The 17,198-nt window shown below is 42.0% G+C and overlaps 1 protein-coding gene across 1 annotated transcript in view; it reads right to left on the reverse strand.

Annotated features, from left to right (window-relative positions):
* Positions 1–2,453: 2,453 nt before the first annotated feature.
* The window catches only part of ptprb (protein tyrosine phosphatase receptor type b), a 43,334-nt gene continuing 28,589 nt past the window's right edge, over positions 2,454–17,198 (reverse strand). The window contains 17 exon segments of the mRNA XM_020613430.1: positions 2,454–3,862; positions 6,669–6,789; positions 7,551–7,686; positions 8,126–8,289; positions 8,373–8,495; positions 9,377–9,511; positions 9,587–9,663; positions 10,122–10,212; positions 10,654–10,735; positions 10,829–10,846; positions 11,205–11,285; positions 11,466–11,571; positions 11,657–11,763; positions 12,154–12,290; positions 12,404–12,543; positions 12,844–12,993; positions 14,568–14,846. Of these exon segments, the coding sequence (XP_020469086.1) occupies positions 3,840–3,862; positions 6,669–6,789; positions 7,551–7,686; positions 8,126–8,289; positions 8,373–8,495; positions 9,377–9,511; positions 9,587–9,663; positions 10,122–10,212; positions 10,654–10,735; positions 10,829–10,846; positions 11,205–11,285; positions 11,466–11,571; positions 11,657–11,763; positions 12,154–12,290; positions 12,404–12,543; positions 12,844–12,993; positions 14,568–14,846 (1,970 nt within the window). The 3' untranslated portion in view covers positions 2,454–3,839.

The raw sequence follows: 17,198 nt of genomic DNA on the forward strand, positions 1-17,198 counted from the left end.
AAGTCTTATATGTCATTTACATGAACAGATGTCAGAGACTTTATCACTGACTAAATCATAATTTGAAAAAGAAAAGGTTGTTTCAGCCTTTTATAATAAACTACTCATTTGGTTTTGTTAGTCAGCTTGTTGAGTTCAGGGCCCATTTACTGGAATAAGCCTGGATATTCACTAGAGGAGAGACACTACATGGTATTACAATCCATCCTCCCTCTTCTTTGCTCTCATCTCAGGTCTTTCATTCACAAATCCCATTTAAACTAAGCAAATGAAAGGCCTCCCAGGAGACAAGCGAGGGACACACACACACTTGTAATGTCTGACTCACCTGTGCTTCATCATCAGTGAATGTCCAGTGGCTCTCTCTCATGCATACACACACACATACAGTACTGACCATATTTCACCTTGGACAGCAGTGTTAAGACCATACCACTTATCCCTAAACTACCTGAAACACAAATACACTCACTGTCCCACTGCCATGTTTCTCTGGGTACTGTAATTGGATTGCCAAAACCAGTGGAGATGGATCAACCTGTGGCTTCTGGGGCCTCCCAGGGTCTCGGTCCTCAAAATCAAGTGTCTACAAACAGACATGAGACTTAAGATTTTTTAATCCAGTGTGTCTTAAACTTTATCATTATCTCCAGTGTCCATTGCAAACAAATGTGTTGAAAAAAGATGCTTTCTCTGCAGAATTTGCCTGAGAATCATCACGTTTTCAAGTGTTTTTCAGTATCAAAGTAATTTATTGATGGTTGTTCGTATATCCAATGGTAAATAGCATACGAACAAAAACACATTAGACCACTGCTACACAGCAATAAAAGACGCCTATTGCTGGCATGCAGCCCTCAGTCTCTGATCTCTGTATGGTCCATCTTATATCAGCATATAATCAGAAACTTAAAGCTGCAAAGCCTGTGGTCAAAACAGTGAAGAGATGGACTGAGCAGGCAAAGTCAGAGCTACAGGTCTGCTCTGACTGCACAGACCAGAGTGTATCTGAGACTCCATCTACAGACCTGGATGAACTCTATGACGCTGTGATGTCATACACCAGCTTATGTGAGGATGTGTGTGTCCACCAAGACCTTCTGCACATGCTATCTTAGATGAAAGTGGAGTGAGGAAAGATAAAGTGAATTGGTATCTTCCAGCTTCTGACTGGCTGAACACACCTGAGCCAGGTAATCAGCAGCAGGTCAGGCAGGGATAGTTGGAAAACAAGCAGGACAGTGGCCCTCGAGGACTGGAATTGGCCGCCCCTGGATTAGATTAAACTTTATTGTCATTACCCATGTACAAGTACAAGGCAACGGAGTACAGTTCTGAGTCGTCCCTCTGAGTTCCTGGTTTGAAAGAACCGGACGTGGCTTTATAATAGAATAAAGCCTTTAGTCTGAACCAATTTACTGATACATATGTACAATTGATATTGACAGTAAGATATGTAGGGTAATGTACAATATACAACAGACTTTATGGGTTTAAGTTACAAATAATGGATAAAGCACATTAAGCTTATAGAACACTAGTGCAATGGGATGAGATGGAATAAAATTGTGTCATCTAAATTATACGTAAATGTTTTTAATCTAACTGGGAATTTAAAAAATGATCAAATGTACGATGAAAGCTAATAAGAAGAAAAGTGGTCTAAAATGTACCAATATAAAAACAAATGAGCAAAAACAGCATGTTAGAATTTCAGAAAGTTGTTACATTATGTGAAAACTGTAAATGGCTGAGAATTTAAAAAAACTGTATACTTACAAAAATTTGTTTAAAAGTTATGTTAGAGTTGAATAAACTGCTGGGAATTTTAAAGTTTTAAATTTAAAAGCTCCAACATTTATTAGTGTTAAAGCAAATATTTAAGGTAACAGGGATTTCTCTAAAAGACTTATACAGCTTCGTTGCTGTAAAGCACGTTATAGGAAATCTTTCCTGCCTTATTCCATTAATTTGTACAACACATCATCTTGGAGCATTAGACCAGTGGTCCCCAACCTTTTTATCACTGCGGACCGGTCAACGCTTGACAATTTTACCGCGGCCCGGGGGGGTACGTATATTGTTAATATAATAATAAACGTGAATCCACTGTGTTGACATTTTTAACTCCCCATAACGCTTTTTAGTGGGTTATCTATTCTATTTATTGGTATGTGTGCTTGATATTGAGTGTGAACCGCTGCTGAAACAATGCAATTTCCCAGATTGGGATTAATAAAGTATTTCTATCCATCCATCTATCTATCTATTTACTAAGTTTGTATGTAAATAAAAACAATTTAAAATTTAGCTATGTAAAGCTCATATAAATGTTAAAAACAAGTTGTGTAAATGTTACAAATACAAAAGTGAATGAACCTTTCTTTTTGGGTAAAGGTTCTGTAATCTTACAAGAGTAGACTGACAAACAGTTTAACTGCACTTTTTTTAATCAGCACTTTATAATCCAGTGATGTGACAGAAGGTTATAAAAACTGCTTCATACCTTCTGAGGGCCGGCTTCGATCAGCACTGTAATACCACAGATATATGCAGAATTCATACATAAAATAACCGATACTGTGTTAAATCTGAAATAAGGTCCATTAATAAAAAAAAACCCAAAAAACAATATTGATTTACTAATCCCATGTCATTTTCATTAATTAAAATAAAGCTCATTATGTCTTTTTTAAAATTAAAAACATATTGTATGTGTAGAAATCATTTTAAAAACCATTAAACTTGTCCAGCACTTGAGTCAGATGTACAAATATTTAATTCAACTCCAATTACAACTTTTATTGCTTGTAAAATGGGAGGAAAAAGTAAATCTCAGAAAATACATTTACAACTGAACACCAATGTTTTTTTAAAAACAGGCAGAAAAGGCTGAGCTCCTGCTTTGTATTCAGACTCTACCTCATGAGACTGATGTTTTACATCTTAAAACATTTATCCTTTACAAATAAACTATTATCAGAATCAGCTTTACTGGTCAGGTGTGTTGAACACACGGACTTTGACTCCGGTTTTCAAATCTATAGTTACAGTAAACTTAAGTCTGAATGCAGCAGAATGATTCTTGTAGGTATCTAAATATTACACTGGATGAAAATAAACTTTTTTAAACATTTATAAGAAAAGAGTATACATCAATATTTACATACAACATTATGTAGAACTTTTAAATAAACAGCTTATATGGAGCAGTCAGGGAGGATATAAAAAAAATAAAAAATACATGGCTCATCCCCGTGATCAGCGTCTGAACATTGATACTGGCCTGAGCTCAGCTGGTGTTTCAACTCATGACAATCATTAACAGGACTCTGCGTTTCAGACTTTTCAAATTTAATCTCAAACAGCCTTATTTTTAACACAAATGTGACTAAAATATTAGCCAACTAGAACTGTATTTAATTTATTTCACTTTATATTTCACTTGTATTGTGTGACATTCATGTGGACGGCAAAGTGAGAATTTCATTGTACAGGGAAACACGTTTCCTAACTGCATATGACAAACGCTGACCTTTAAAATGTGTCCTCAGACTTAAAACTGGGATCATGGATTTTTAAAGATCCAATTTATTTTCTGTAGTTTCATTAAAGTTCGAGAAACTTGACCATTGGTTGACATGACAGAGATGCAGCGATAGAGTACAAATGAAAGAACTAGAGATTAAAAAAAAAACTAACTGGTAAAATATTGACCTGCATCACACTATTTACACGTTTTCTAGTTGTTTATTCTTTTATATATGTTCCAGATGTTTTAATGATGATGGAGCAAGTTGATGAAGCTTCTCCTTGGTCAGACAGATGTCAGCGTGTGTCTAGCGTCTGGTGTAGATGAAATCTGAGACCAAAAAAGGAAAAACCATATGATAGGTTACTGGATGTGCTCGGTGTCTTTCCAAGAAGAAAGGTGAGAACATTAAGATATGTATAGTTTTATTTTGTTTACTCTAATAGTCTCAAAATCTCTGGGTTTTGAGCTGTTGGTTGGACAAAGCTGTGATAATTGGTGAGTTTTAAACCCAGGTTTGTTGCTGCAGCACTCTTTCATCCAGTATTTTCTGATTTTTTTAAACCTGCCTTGGTAGAATATTATGTCATGTAGCAGCCATATAATGATAAGAACACCACTTAAAGGATGGGGTTGGTCAGACTAAAACCAACTGCCTCTGTTCACGGTTAATGTCTGGGCCACAGCTCGCTCTTCAAAAATGATTACAAATGCATCAGTTCAACACACCGGTGCACTGGGTGCCACGTTTCTTTGTTACAAAACATCAGACCCACGTATTTGTTAAAAATGTCACTCCAAACGCTCCAGATGAGCAGAACCTTTCATTTGGAGCGACATTTTTAACAGATACGTGGGTCTGATGTTTTGTAACAAAGAAACGTGGCACCCAGTGCACCGGTGTTAATGTTTTTACAGTTTATCAACAACAACAACAACAACAACAACACAAACGAACAAGCTGATCCAGGTTGGAGTCGGACAGACGTGAACCCTGAGTAGAGGCAGTTCACTGTTGGTTTTAGTGTCTGACCGACCTCATCGTTGAAGAACTGGCAACATCGGTGTAGCCACCTCCTGATGAACTGGGACTTTTTTGTTCATTGATTCACTATTGATCAGTCTCTGCATTAGCTCCTTCTCTCATTAAACAGGTTAAGCTGCTTGTTGTACATGGTTCAGTTCCGGCTGTGTGGTAACTGACTTGTTACAACATGCACAAAAATGTTAAGATAAAAAAATGGGTGCTAGCTGGCTGTAAACTGATGTGAATTACAGACTCCTGACTCAATGCAGCTAACACAGCGGTGTTGTTGTTGGATCCCAAATTTCAGAATACAGTCTGGGGCTGTAGAGTATTTCTCAGCTTCATCTGGCCCCAACCAGCTCCTGAGTTTTGGGATCTAATGTTTACCCTAATATAGCAGTTAATATGTACATTATTTTTTAAATTAAAATAACCTTTATTGCACATGTTGCAGAAAATAAATTTCTCAAAAGTCCTAATCTTGAGTAGGCGGACGTTACCACCCATGACAGCCAACTGGCAAACAAATCTCTTCCTCTTTATTTGGAGAATATTTCAATGGATGCACAGATTGAGTGGGTAAACAACAGTTAAGTGCACTAAAACACAGGATACAAACCACACAGTCCCAGCATTCATATTACGCAAACCCCATTTCCAGAAAAGTTAGGATATTTTCCAGAATGCAATAAAAATTAAAATTTATTTGTTACTGTACTGACCGAACTGAACCATGTACAACAACTGACCTCTGTGTCTGCACACATTTAGCTCAGATGTACATTAACTGAGACAAGGAGCAAATGCGAAGACTGATCTCAGTGTTTTAAGAATCAGTACCGACTTAGACAAAATCCCAAAAATATCCAGATGTTGTCGGCATCACACATCCCTAACAATAAGCAGATGATGTTCTGCATCCTTTACTAATGTGTTTATCTTGTATGTTCTGGTTTGCTGCAGCAGCAAATCAGCTGTTGCCTACTAATGATATTAATGGAAACAACATTCATATACTGATTTATTTAATACTGAAGCATTTAGGAAACAAACAAACAAACAAAAAAACATACAAAACTTCTGAAATCGCTTTTGCAGAATGATTCCACTAAAGTTGACTGAGTGTGTTCCTGTGTGAACAGTTGTCCCCTGAAGCTTTTCGTATTCCGTGACTGGTTAGTTTGCTCACAAGTGGTGAAACAAGCTGTCGAGTTGGCTCCAAGTGTGACGGCCTTTTGAGCAATGTCCATCTTTTCAGAACCAAACCACCTCCACGTGAGTGAGGATGATCCTCATCTAGCAGTTACACTAAGCGCGTCTGGGATTTCTCTCCTGTTTGTTCACTCATTTTAAACTTCACTTGTACTGGGGTGACCATGTGCACACTGCGTGCACACATGCAGTGGTCTGTCCTACTGAATGTGTGGAATGTCTGTGTTTTTGATTTTCTTATAAGATGATTAACACACTTGATCATGTGTTAAGTTAGCATAGCTGCCCAAAAATGCATTGGTGCGATTTAAGATGGGTGAAAAACACCAGGAGTCTACGCTGTTAGATGTGACTGCTAGACGTGGCTTGTCCTCGCTCACATGCAGGTAGTTTGGATCTGAAAAGATGGACAGCAACCTACAGTCTATGTGAGCCAACCACAGAATAGAATCAGCGTCAGGAGATGGACTAAAGCAGCCACACAGGAACCTGCAGTGGAATCATGCTGCACATGTGATTTCAGTGTTGGTGTAAGCTGCTGTTGTACTTGAATGCTTCAGTTTTATGTAACCGAATAAGACCCATTGTCCTTACTTTGTTCCCATTTATATCATTAGTAAGCAACGGTTAATATTCTATTAACAAAAGTGAGCTAGTACAATACAAGACTTTACAGGCATTTTGCAAGGACACAAAGCATCGTCTGCTTATTGTTATCGATAAAATACCTAGGAATCGTATTTGGTCAGTATCGGACACCCCTATATTAAATCATTCAACTAAATTCCAGATTATTGGGACTGCCTTTTTATTTATTATGATCTACTTTACACTTGTATTTAACTGATGTAACCGAATCAAGTGTCAGTATGTGGATGTTGTGCATCTGAGTCTCACCGCGGCAGTACTCGGGGTTGATGTTTTCATAGATGGGGTACAGAGGATTCTCCTGCTCAGTGCGGTGCTTTCTGGCTCTCAGGACGTCACGCACACACTGGTGCAGGAAGGCATACTGGCACTGCAACACGCATGGAAACCAATGTCACCAACACCTTTGTGTTTCTCCACATCAGACAATGTTTGTGAAGGAACAGTCTTTGTCATTTCACATTAATCACTCAGCCTTATTCAGTCCAGTATTTACTGAACATGGTTTTAGCTCTGGCCGTGTTTCTAAGAGTTTTACCTGTAACTGGTCGGGTCTCACATTGGATCCCAGTACCAGTCAGTGCTCTCCAGTATTTACTACCGTCTTAGCCCTACTTTGACAAAATATTCCGATTTTCAGCTCAGTAGTTGATTTTAAATGCTTTGGTTGAATATGAATTATAGTTTTAGCTCAAAGTTACACATCTGTAGTGTTTTACTTCAACTATTTATAATTTATCTGAGCTGCACTGTTAGTGCAATGTTAGTGCCGTTTAAGCCTTAGCAGTATGTTCTGTCTTAGCTCTTCTTTCTATGTTAATATTTACTGTTATGGAAGTAAATCCCATCCGGAATGTCTGAGGACACACTAACCACCTTTTGAACACTCCTCAGTTTGTAGCTCAGCATTTGAGAGCGAGGGAGGACAGACTGGAGAGCAAACAGATGACTTGAGGGAGCATCAGGGATCCTCTCTCGCTCAAATGCAAACCAAGCAGGGCTGAAAATGCGGTTTGTGTGCCCTCAAAGTTTTTGGCTGGGATGTGCGTCCATACACCGACACCCAAGCAGAAAGTCAAGTGAGTTCACCCCCCTTTTTAGAGAAAAGCAGCAGCAGTGTGGGGGCTATACCTCGGTCTGGACCATGTGCTGGCGGTGTAGGCGGAGGTCGAACACACAGCCGTACAGGTCGATGGTTCCTTGAGAGTCCAGCTGCTGCAGAACCCGGTCCAAGGCAATGAATGTCCCAGTACGACCAACACCAGCACTGCAGGCACACACATAGTAGTCAAAAGTTACATAACAATGACACCTTTTGTCCATACATTGTCTTATTGTCGGTATTTCGTTGTATGGTTCTTTATGATATTGTGTTATTTTAACACTTCCTACTGGTGATTCAGGCCTGACTTAGTCTAAAGTGAACAAATATGTTAACCCTGATCAGGTCCTTTGATTACCTGTGTTTTAGGTGCAATTGGGACCAAACCAAACCAAGGAGAAAACCAAGACAGATGGTTCTATTTCAAATAATTATACAAAAAAATACTAACAATGTATAAACTCTCTGAAACAACGTCCTGTTTCTTTTCAGGGTGACGCTTTCAGCTTGCATAAAGGTCTAAACACGTCCTGCTGGAGCACACTGACCTTGTTTAAGTGAGGTCTACCCCCCACCCCAACACACACACACACACCAGTCCCACCTGCAGTGTACAATGGTGGCTCCGGTGCTGGGGGATCGGTCCACATAGTCCCGGACTGTCCTGACAAACTGGATCAGGGACTGGTTGCTCTCCGGTACGCCGTGATCGGGCCACACGGTGTAGTGGAAGTGACGCAGCAGCCGAGGGTAACTGCTGCCACGCTCCTGTCACGATTCATTGATCATGTGTTAATACAAACTGTGATGTGTCTGATTGAGAGGCAGCATCAGAAACTAAGAACAGGTACCGAGGTGATCCTGAACTCTCTGATGGTCCACTCTGGCAGGACGGACTCGGACAGCATCTGAATGACCAGGTCACCGTAGTACAGGGGCTCCGTGTCCGCAGGCCAGTACTGATCACACTTCACCTGTCAACACAGGTAAACATGCTGGTGATCGGTCAGGTCTCAGTTATTGACCATTAGCGACTGCTTTGCTTGTTTTAGCAAGTGGAAATGGTTGATATTGAAATACATTAAGTAATTGCTTTGGTTTTGTTTACTATAAGAGTAAAGTGAAATGTGGTTTTGTTAAGACATTTGATTTCTCAGTGCATTCTGGGAAACTGATGGACACTACCCACTGTTGTCTGATGGCTCATAGACAAAACTTTTGTGAAAATAACAGAAGTTTTAAGCACGGGTTTGTTGGGCATGCACGGGTGTTTCAGCCCAAAGTTGACATGTTTGTCCTCAGGGTGTCCATCTGATGTGACAAAGAGAAGCACTGCACATCAGTTGGTGTTTTACAGCCTTTCACTAATCTACTACTACTACTCTTGACTGTTCCCGTTAAGGCTACAGCGAATCAACCGTTCGCATGTATACATTTAAAAAAACAAAAGATTTCTTGCTTGTAAATATATAAGGGAGTTTTTTTCTGTCCTTGACAAATTACTAAAAATGCCATGTTACTCTCCTAGAGCTTTTTATTTTTGTTCACCTCAGATTTAATATACAAAATAAAGACAGCAGATCCTGCTGTAGAACATCAGAAACCATAATCCACTATCAGAACAGTTTGCAGTTGATTTTAGTTGCTGTACTTACAGTACAATGTCTGATAAAGTTAAATACTTTTCTAGGCTGCAAACACATGCTGCAGACCAGCTGTGATATGTTTATTCCCTCTACAAGTCTGTCCACTGCCCTTTGCATCAGGAGAAATGCTTCTAGCTGTCAAGATGTTTGACCCTGGACCAGAGCTGTGCAGACGCCCAGCAGGGCTGTAACAACCAGCAGAGACACACCCGTCCTTTCTCCACACACTGCGTCACCATGACAACATTGTGGACTCTGTGCTCCCACACCATCCTCCAGAAGTCGTCCTTGGTGCCAGGCAGTGGGCCCTGGGTGGCGACATACTCCCTGCGGTAGTTATTCCCCTGCACACACACAGGACCAAGGCGTCAGTACAGCAGGTTTAACTGTGTGTGTTCAGTATGTTTGACTGTACGTACAGGTACGTAGCTGGCGTTGACGTAGTCAGAGCAGGGGTCGTCCTCGAGGTACGACAGCTTCACTCGGGTGGAATCGTCTAGAAAGAAGAAATGTGATCAGTGAATTTGTATTGAGTAAATATTTGAGGTACTTGTACTCTGATCCAGCACAGTAACTGTAACTGGTCTCGTTCAACCACTGACACTTGTTGGCTAGACTGGTTTGACTGGTTTCTAGCAGCTGTAAAAACTTGTTTTTGGGGAGAGAGCGAGTGGTAGAGAGACAAACACACACTGCCACGCTGGTCTCTCGACTATGTTTTCTGCTTCTGAATCTTTGGTTTGTGTACTTCATGTTCTCATCACCCCGAGCCTCAGGCTGGCACATCACTGTTGCCATAGGAACGGACATTCTCGTTAATTAAAGCTCTTAACGACGCCGCCATCGTAATGAATTTCATATTGATTGTGTTTCTTCCACTGAAGGACTCTACTCGATCCGTTGTCGGTCCTGTGTGTTTGCTGCAGCAGAGGAAATGGAAACCTCATCACTCACACGGCAGGATGTTGTTGTAGCGGTTCTTTCCTCGGTTCTCCGGTAGCCGGGCCACATCCATCGTCTGGTTGCGGCCCACATCCTTCAGGTCCTGCACAGATGTTCACAAGCTGAATTATTTTTGATTTTTTTTGTAACTTTTTTTTTAACAAGGTGCATCAGATTTTTCTCACGACCACCTTGAGGTGTTTCATTTAAATTTGACACAAGTCAGAGGTCACTGCTTGGTGGAGGTAGACATTTAAAGTTACAGCTAAAGAGGTGGTGCCACACAAAGTCTGGAAGCAGCAATAAAATGTTTATTACAGTTTAGCATACTAAGCCTGTTCAGGAGCACTTCAGACAAAATCAGACAATGTGAGACACCCCAGTTGTTTGTTCCCTCAGAGCTCAGCTCTGAAGTTTCCAACTGATCCAAATCATGTGTCAGGGTTGACACACTTCACCTCCTCGAACAAGTGCCTTGACTATGCATGGTTTCTGTCTAACATGGTGGCTGTTAGAGAAGTTGAGCTTTCGGTTAGTGTTTTACCTCAAACTCCTCAGACAGCAGGTAGTTGGAGTCGGCCTGCAGCCTACTCAGGTGAGACTCAAAGTGGCAGGCCTTGATAGGACTGTCAGAGGCACAGATGTTAGCATGGAAACAGCCAGTTCAACATTTACAAACTTAGTTTTTATCATGTGGTGCAGAGTGAAGAGACTCATACCTGGTGACCCGACGGTTGCTGCAACAGAAACACAGAACTAGTTATTATACTTTGTCATCACAGTCAGATACGATGGTTCGTAGTTTCTAGAGTGGCAGGGCTCCACTACATTGATTTAAATGTATTATTTAGAGGTGAAGCCCTTTGACATTGGAGCCACAGCATTAAACCTTTTATGAAGCCTTTCCACTGAGCCACACACACACACACAGGGTAATTAACAGATGCTGTGGACTGTGGCGGGTGAATGATGAAGTAATCAAAGAGAGAGAGATGTTATAAGAAACTAATACTTCACACAGACACATATTGGACATAGGAGGCAGTGGGAGTCTCACACTGGAGGACAGTTATAGCCTGAGCCATACACACTCACCTCCTGACTCCACTGTACATCCCTGATGCTGGAACCTCTTTCCACATACTCATCCTCACCACCGGGTTCTCCTGTACAGCCCTGCACACACACACACACGAAAGGAAGCATGTCAACATAATATTCATCTTGTTACTTTCCTGGAGATATCCTCACAAATGTAAACCTGTTTAAATACGTTTACGCAAACATATTTGTTTAGGGGGTATGTTGACAAAGTGTGTACAAAAAGTGCAGAGGAATGTGTGTTTGTGTACTCACACTTTGCGTAGCCTCTGTCTGTAGACCAGCAGAGAGACGACGGCCACCATCATCCCAATGAGAAACATCCCGGCACTCAAACCCTCCACGACGCCACCTAGAGGCTCTGATACACAACATCACACACACACATCAAAGGATGGGGAGGCAGAAACTGTGTGTGTGTGTGTGTGTGTGTGTGTGTTACTCACCTGCATGCGTCCTGAGTGGGGCGGACAGGTATACATCAGTGAAGAGCGGCTGAGCAAACTCTTGGCGGTTTTCATCAAACAGTCTGGTGAAGGCTCGGACACTCAGCCTGAACACACACACCACACACACACACACACACGTCTTTATCCACAATACAAACATCAGGTTTTTATGCAGATGAACCCTTTACCACCTCAACTACAACACTGTGCTCTCAGCAAATGCAACATCCAGGTGTAGTTTTTTCAGCAGAATATAACTTTCATGTCTTTAACCGTACTGTGCAGTGCGAGAAACGGAAAACAAAATGTTTCTCATTTTTACTATATACAACTTGAAATAACACAGATCCAAACAATCTGAAACTTTAACCATTACGTTTCTCTGTCGCCTTTTCAAGCTCCAGTTTCCAGACTCGGGAATAAAATCGAGTCAAGACCTGCACCGTGACTGCACTGCTGAAGGGTTCATCCAGCATTTAAAGAGCATGTGTTACCTGTAGGAGGTTCTGGCTTTCAGTGGGCCGTCGCAGAAGCCACCATAGCTGTCACTCAGGTAAAGGTCGTCGGCGTGATAATGATCACAGGCCCCGCCCAGCCGGTCCCCTCCTACCCCCAGGTTCACCTCCACCACCTGAATGATCATCGATCAACCACCACAAACGCGCAGAATGTACACAAAATGTTTCTTTAATTTTTTTCTTTCTTTGCTTTACTTATTTTGACTGTCTTGTTACTTTGTCTCACCTGTGCAGCGGACGTCTGGGTGTCTTGGGGGCAGCGGCTGGGGAAATACGCTGTCTGATACACTGTGATGGAGGCATTGGTGACGTAGTCACGGTAGGAGGGCAGAGGGTGGTGCTGCTCGGGCTGCAGGAGCTCAGTGGCTGTTAGGGTGAGAAAGATCAAACCTTTGTGTGATGGAGGCAACGAACAGAGCCTTGCTGCACTGTGGGCTGCAGGCAGGCCAGCCACAGCGGTCAGCAGCTGAGCTACTACAGTGTTTTCATTGTTGTCCATTAATCCATTAGTAGTGGTTTATCTAAAAATGTCCCCGGGCCCAGAGCATTTCTAGAAGCAGGTTTTCCCCCATCACAGCGGCTTCAGTAAATATTTGACTGTGATCTGTGTACTCAAATTATTTCGTACATGGGCATGTGCACGCGTATGTTTTTGTGTGTGTGTACCGTCAGACTCAGCCACAATCACAGTGAAGTACCGGATGGCTCCGTTGGCGTCACTGAACCAGGAGCAGTTGAAGCGAAACAAGATGGAGGACGTTGTGACCTTTGATGACTTCTCATTGACCCGAACGCTGGGAGGCGGGACTGGTGGACCTGGGAGCAATTGGATTGGATAAACATTCTGTCAATCAAATTAATTCACTGTAAAGTTTATGCAGTATTGATCCCTTGTCTGTTTTAATCTGAGTTTGGTGTTGTCCTCCAGCTGTTAACTTCTGTCTCTTGTGGCGTGATCATCACTTTGCCAATAAGGAAAAGATTTTACACCTAAAACCTTAAAAGAAAACAATGAAAAGTTGCACTTAGTAAAAATTTGAACAAATAAAATTTTGGCATTTACTTTAAAATGATGAGGTGCTACAGCTCGTCAGCGTTTGTGGAAACTGAGAAGGTAAATCATGAGAATGTTTTGGGAGCAGGTCAGTTTAACTTGTCTGAATTAAATTATGACTTTTTTAAAATAATAAAGCTTAGTATAATTACTCTTTTCAAAGGATGATAGTCATGCATTACTGTCTGTTAATTCAGACTTAGTAAGGCCGCCTCCTAATTAATTTAAAATGAGATACCAACTCATTGTCCAGATCATGAGAGTAGTGCTTTTTAAAATCTTGCTTTATATTTCATGTCTTATTTGTCTTGGCACAAATTTGCTTCCATAATAAAGACAGAAGGACACTCACCTCCCTCTCCCTGTTTTTATGTAGCTGTCAGTAATAAGAATTTTTTTTGGGGTTTTCCAGAGTCTGTTTTTAGCCCACTTGTGTCTGGATGATTTATGATGCAACACAAGCAGAGTGTTAAAGGAAGGCTTGTAGAGATGGACGTGAAGAGAAGAAAGGAAAAGGAGTTCCCAGCGAGTTTTGGGTCACAGTGAGAGAGGAGAAGAAACGAGCTGTGTGTTATTTCACATTTTTAAGATGATTAGTTCAGAGAAAACGTCGGAGACTTTGAGACTGGCTGTAGTAAACTAAATGAATTTTCCTATAAACTGATTTTCAAAAGTGAACAGAAAAGAAGAGCAAGGCCTTGCGGTTAATATCCATAATTACAGTGGGAGAAAGGAGTGCCAGAGCGGGAGACTACAGAAGCTGGTGGAGCAGAGTGTAGACTCGGTGCAGTAGTGGAGGCTCATGTTTAAATAAAGTCTGTGCAAATAGGACTGGTCACCTGGGACACAGAGGGAGCAGCACGGGCAGATTTATTCATGAATTCATCAGGAAGTTTGTGTCTCTTACTTCTTAAACTTTGTTTTTATTGTCAACAGAGGGAAATGTGTGTGTGTGTGTGTGTGTGTGTACTTGTATTAAGTTCTGTAATATCATTGTGAGGACATGTTGCCCAGTCCTCACAAAGGGCTGTTTGAGGGTTCAGCTGTGGTTTTAGGGTTCAGGTTAGAACCAGGTTGAATGGTAAATGGACCGCACTTGGACAAAATGCTTCAGATACACCCAAACACACACTGACAGCAGTGGTTCTGGCCTGGCTGCCTGGAGCAACTTGGGGTTCACTGTCTTGCTCAAGGACATCTCAATATGTAGACTGAGGAAAACAGGAATCGAACCGCAGACCCTGTGATCAGGGCTCGACCTGCTCCACCTCTGAATCACAACCTCTCCATATGAGGGTCCCCACAAAGACAGAAGAAATGTGTGTGTTACACTCACGGTCTATCATGGTTACGGTGGTGTACGTCGCTGGTGGACTCATATGTCCAGCCGATGACACTCTGACCGTCACAGCGTACTTCTTGAAAGCATCTAGGTGGTCCAGCGTTACCGCGGTGACACCTCCCGCCAGCCTCAGTGCCGAGGTCAGCTCCCCATCGTCATGGCGACGACACTCAACCTCATAGGAGTCAAAGTCAGAGGCGGGAGGCGACCAGGAGCAGGAGATGGAGGACGACGAGAAGGGGAAGCAGTGGATGGACTTCAGAGGAGACGGACCTGGAGGAGAGGCAGGACAGAAAGCAAGGAAAGGAGGAGGAGATGTTAGGAGACAATAAGAGAGGAAAAAAAACATGTCAGTCTCTTGCAAATTCTGCATTAGCTCTTAAAAAAAAAAACGTGAGCGGAGCCAAAGTTAGAAGAAGAAGCCACGACTCTCGCATTGTGGTGCGGGCCCCTGAGTGTGTGTGTGTGTGTGTGTGTGTTTAGCTTCTCAGTTTTTAATCCCTGCAGCCTGTTAGGTATTTTTAGTCAGATAGATATTGGTTAGATACTTGATGTATTAGAAATGTTTAGAGTAGACAGGATGTCTAGTTAGACTGTTAAATGCTTAGTCATTCTCATGAGTTACTGCAGGTTGCTTATGGTCAAGGATAACTAGATAGAAAGTTGATGACTGTTAGAAGACAGGATGTTTAATATTATTATTATTCTGACGTGTATAACTGTAGTCATAGCCATAATATTTTCTTATGTTTAATGTCATGACATGTCACTAGAGGTCGTGTTAGAATGTTTTAGCTAAACACCACATAATCAACAGACAATCACACATTCTTCTTCATGCTCTTACTACTGCTCTGGCCAGCTGCAAACCTGGCAGCGGGAGACGTCACGGTTTGGCGTTCCTGTGTAGTATGGGGTTAGCCCAACCAAAGTGATATAATGTATAGGCCTGTTGTGGTTCAGGGTCTTTCATCTTTCATCTGCCTGTGTGCATGTTGGAGGTGCAAGATACCTGAGCGTGTAATGTTAATTTTTATCTGTGTTCATGAACTAAATCAGCACTGTTTTGAAGTTACTTGGACTGCTTTGTCTCTGAGTTAGCATGGTAAAAAGTACCGGGTCCCAACAATTGGTGCCGTGACCTTGTGAGCCCGCTAAACTCTCAATGGATGACCGGTCCATTGTCCCGGACCAGCAGATGGTGCCGTAATCCTGTGCCAGGCCGAGCTGCAAATCCACCATTCAGTCCTGATTTGGCTGAGATTCCCAGACGAGAGAGTGACTCCCTGGGTCTCTGTCAAGCTGTGCTGCGGTGCCACACATCAAACTGGGTCGACCACAAACGAGGTAAGGCAGGAATTTACATAAAACCTCCACATTGAACTTATACCAAAATTGTGTCGATGTGTGGACTGCCCACTCTTGACGCTTTAAATTGGATTCAAAACAGTAAGGATAATAAAACACATTTGTTTTTTGAATCATGTGCTGATCTGTTCCCTGACACATGTAAGAGTTAACAAGCACATAGACTCACTTTGAGGGATAGTGAATGAGTGCCGTGATACAGAATTTGATACAATAAGGGATGTAAAATTCACATTTTATAAGTGAATTTCTGCTACCTAGTAGCAGTTGTCTCCCCAAATTTCCTGATTTCTTTTTGATTTCCCTCCAGCTGGAGAATAGATAGAGAGTCATCTCAACTGAAGAGATGCTCTTTGATACATTCCACACGTAATAAGTCCAGTTTGTTGTTTTTCATGGAATGTGTGGGAAGTTAACTGCATAACAGGCTGATTAAAACGTTCACAGGCGTATCAGAGCTGGACAAATAGGTCGGGCTGTGAGAATTCACTGTGACTCGACGTGCCTTGTGCAGCTGTGTATTGTGTCCTTAAACACTGTGAGACATTTCTTCAGGACTGTCTCTGTTTTTTGGCTGAATTTGGAAAAAATCAGAAAACCACAGCCAGTGTAAAGGAAGCACACGTTTGCCACTTTCTCTGGTGACACACATACAGATAGAAAGTAAGTCTCACAGACGCATACACACACAGATTTCATCTCACAGGAATCTCGAGGTCACTCACAGCCTCCCTCAGCCCCTCCTCCCTCTTAAGCTTCTCTGCAGGAAGGAAGCTGGGACACAAAATTTCAAAGTAATGCACAACACCAGATGCCATTAGTTACCCCTGCCGTGAGTCATCAAAATGTTTCACCACTGGTTTTGGTACATGGGGGAATATTACAGACAGCTGCTTTTCCCGGTAGAGAAAAGGACTGGCGTAGCGCTCAACAATATTTGGACGGTGTTAAAGCGGAGTCTGAAGCACAGACTGCCGCTCTCAGGAATGAAGCTTGCACTTCTGGCCATGGTAGTGCTTCTGTAGTTTCAAATCCTGTGAAAAAGTTGCAAAAAGCGTGTGGTCTTTCGGTGAAAACTCACAGTTCTAGTGCTGATTCTGCTAGAGGAAAAAAAAAAAGCATGTCTGTCACGTGGCAGTGCCGGCTATGACAGAGTGAATGTTCAAATGAGGACAGTAGTGAGGATGATAAGCCCTATGCTTTCTCTTCATGACGTAAGGATAAACAGAGAGGCAATATACACGACTGCCTGGAGAG

This window comes from Monopterus albus, unplaced genomic scaffold (genome assembly GCF_001952655.1).
Source record: "Monopterus albus unplaced genomic scaffold, M_albus_1.0 scaffold134.1, whole genome shotgun sequence".
Taxonomy (NCBI): Eukaryota; Metazoa; Chordata; class Actinopteri; order Synbranchiformes; family Synbranchidae; genus Monopterus; species Monopterus albus.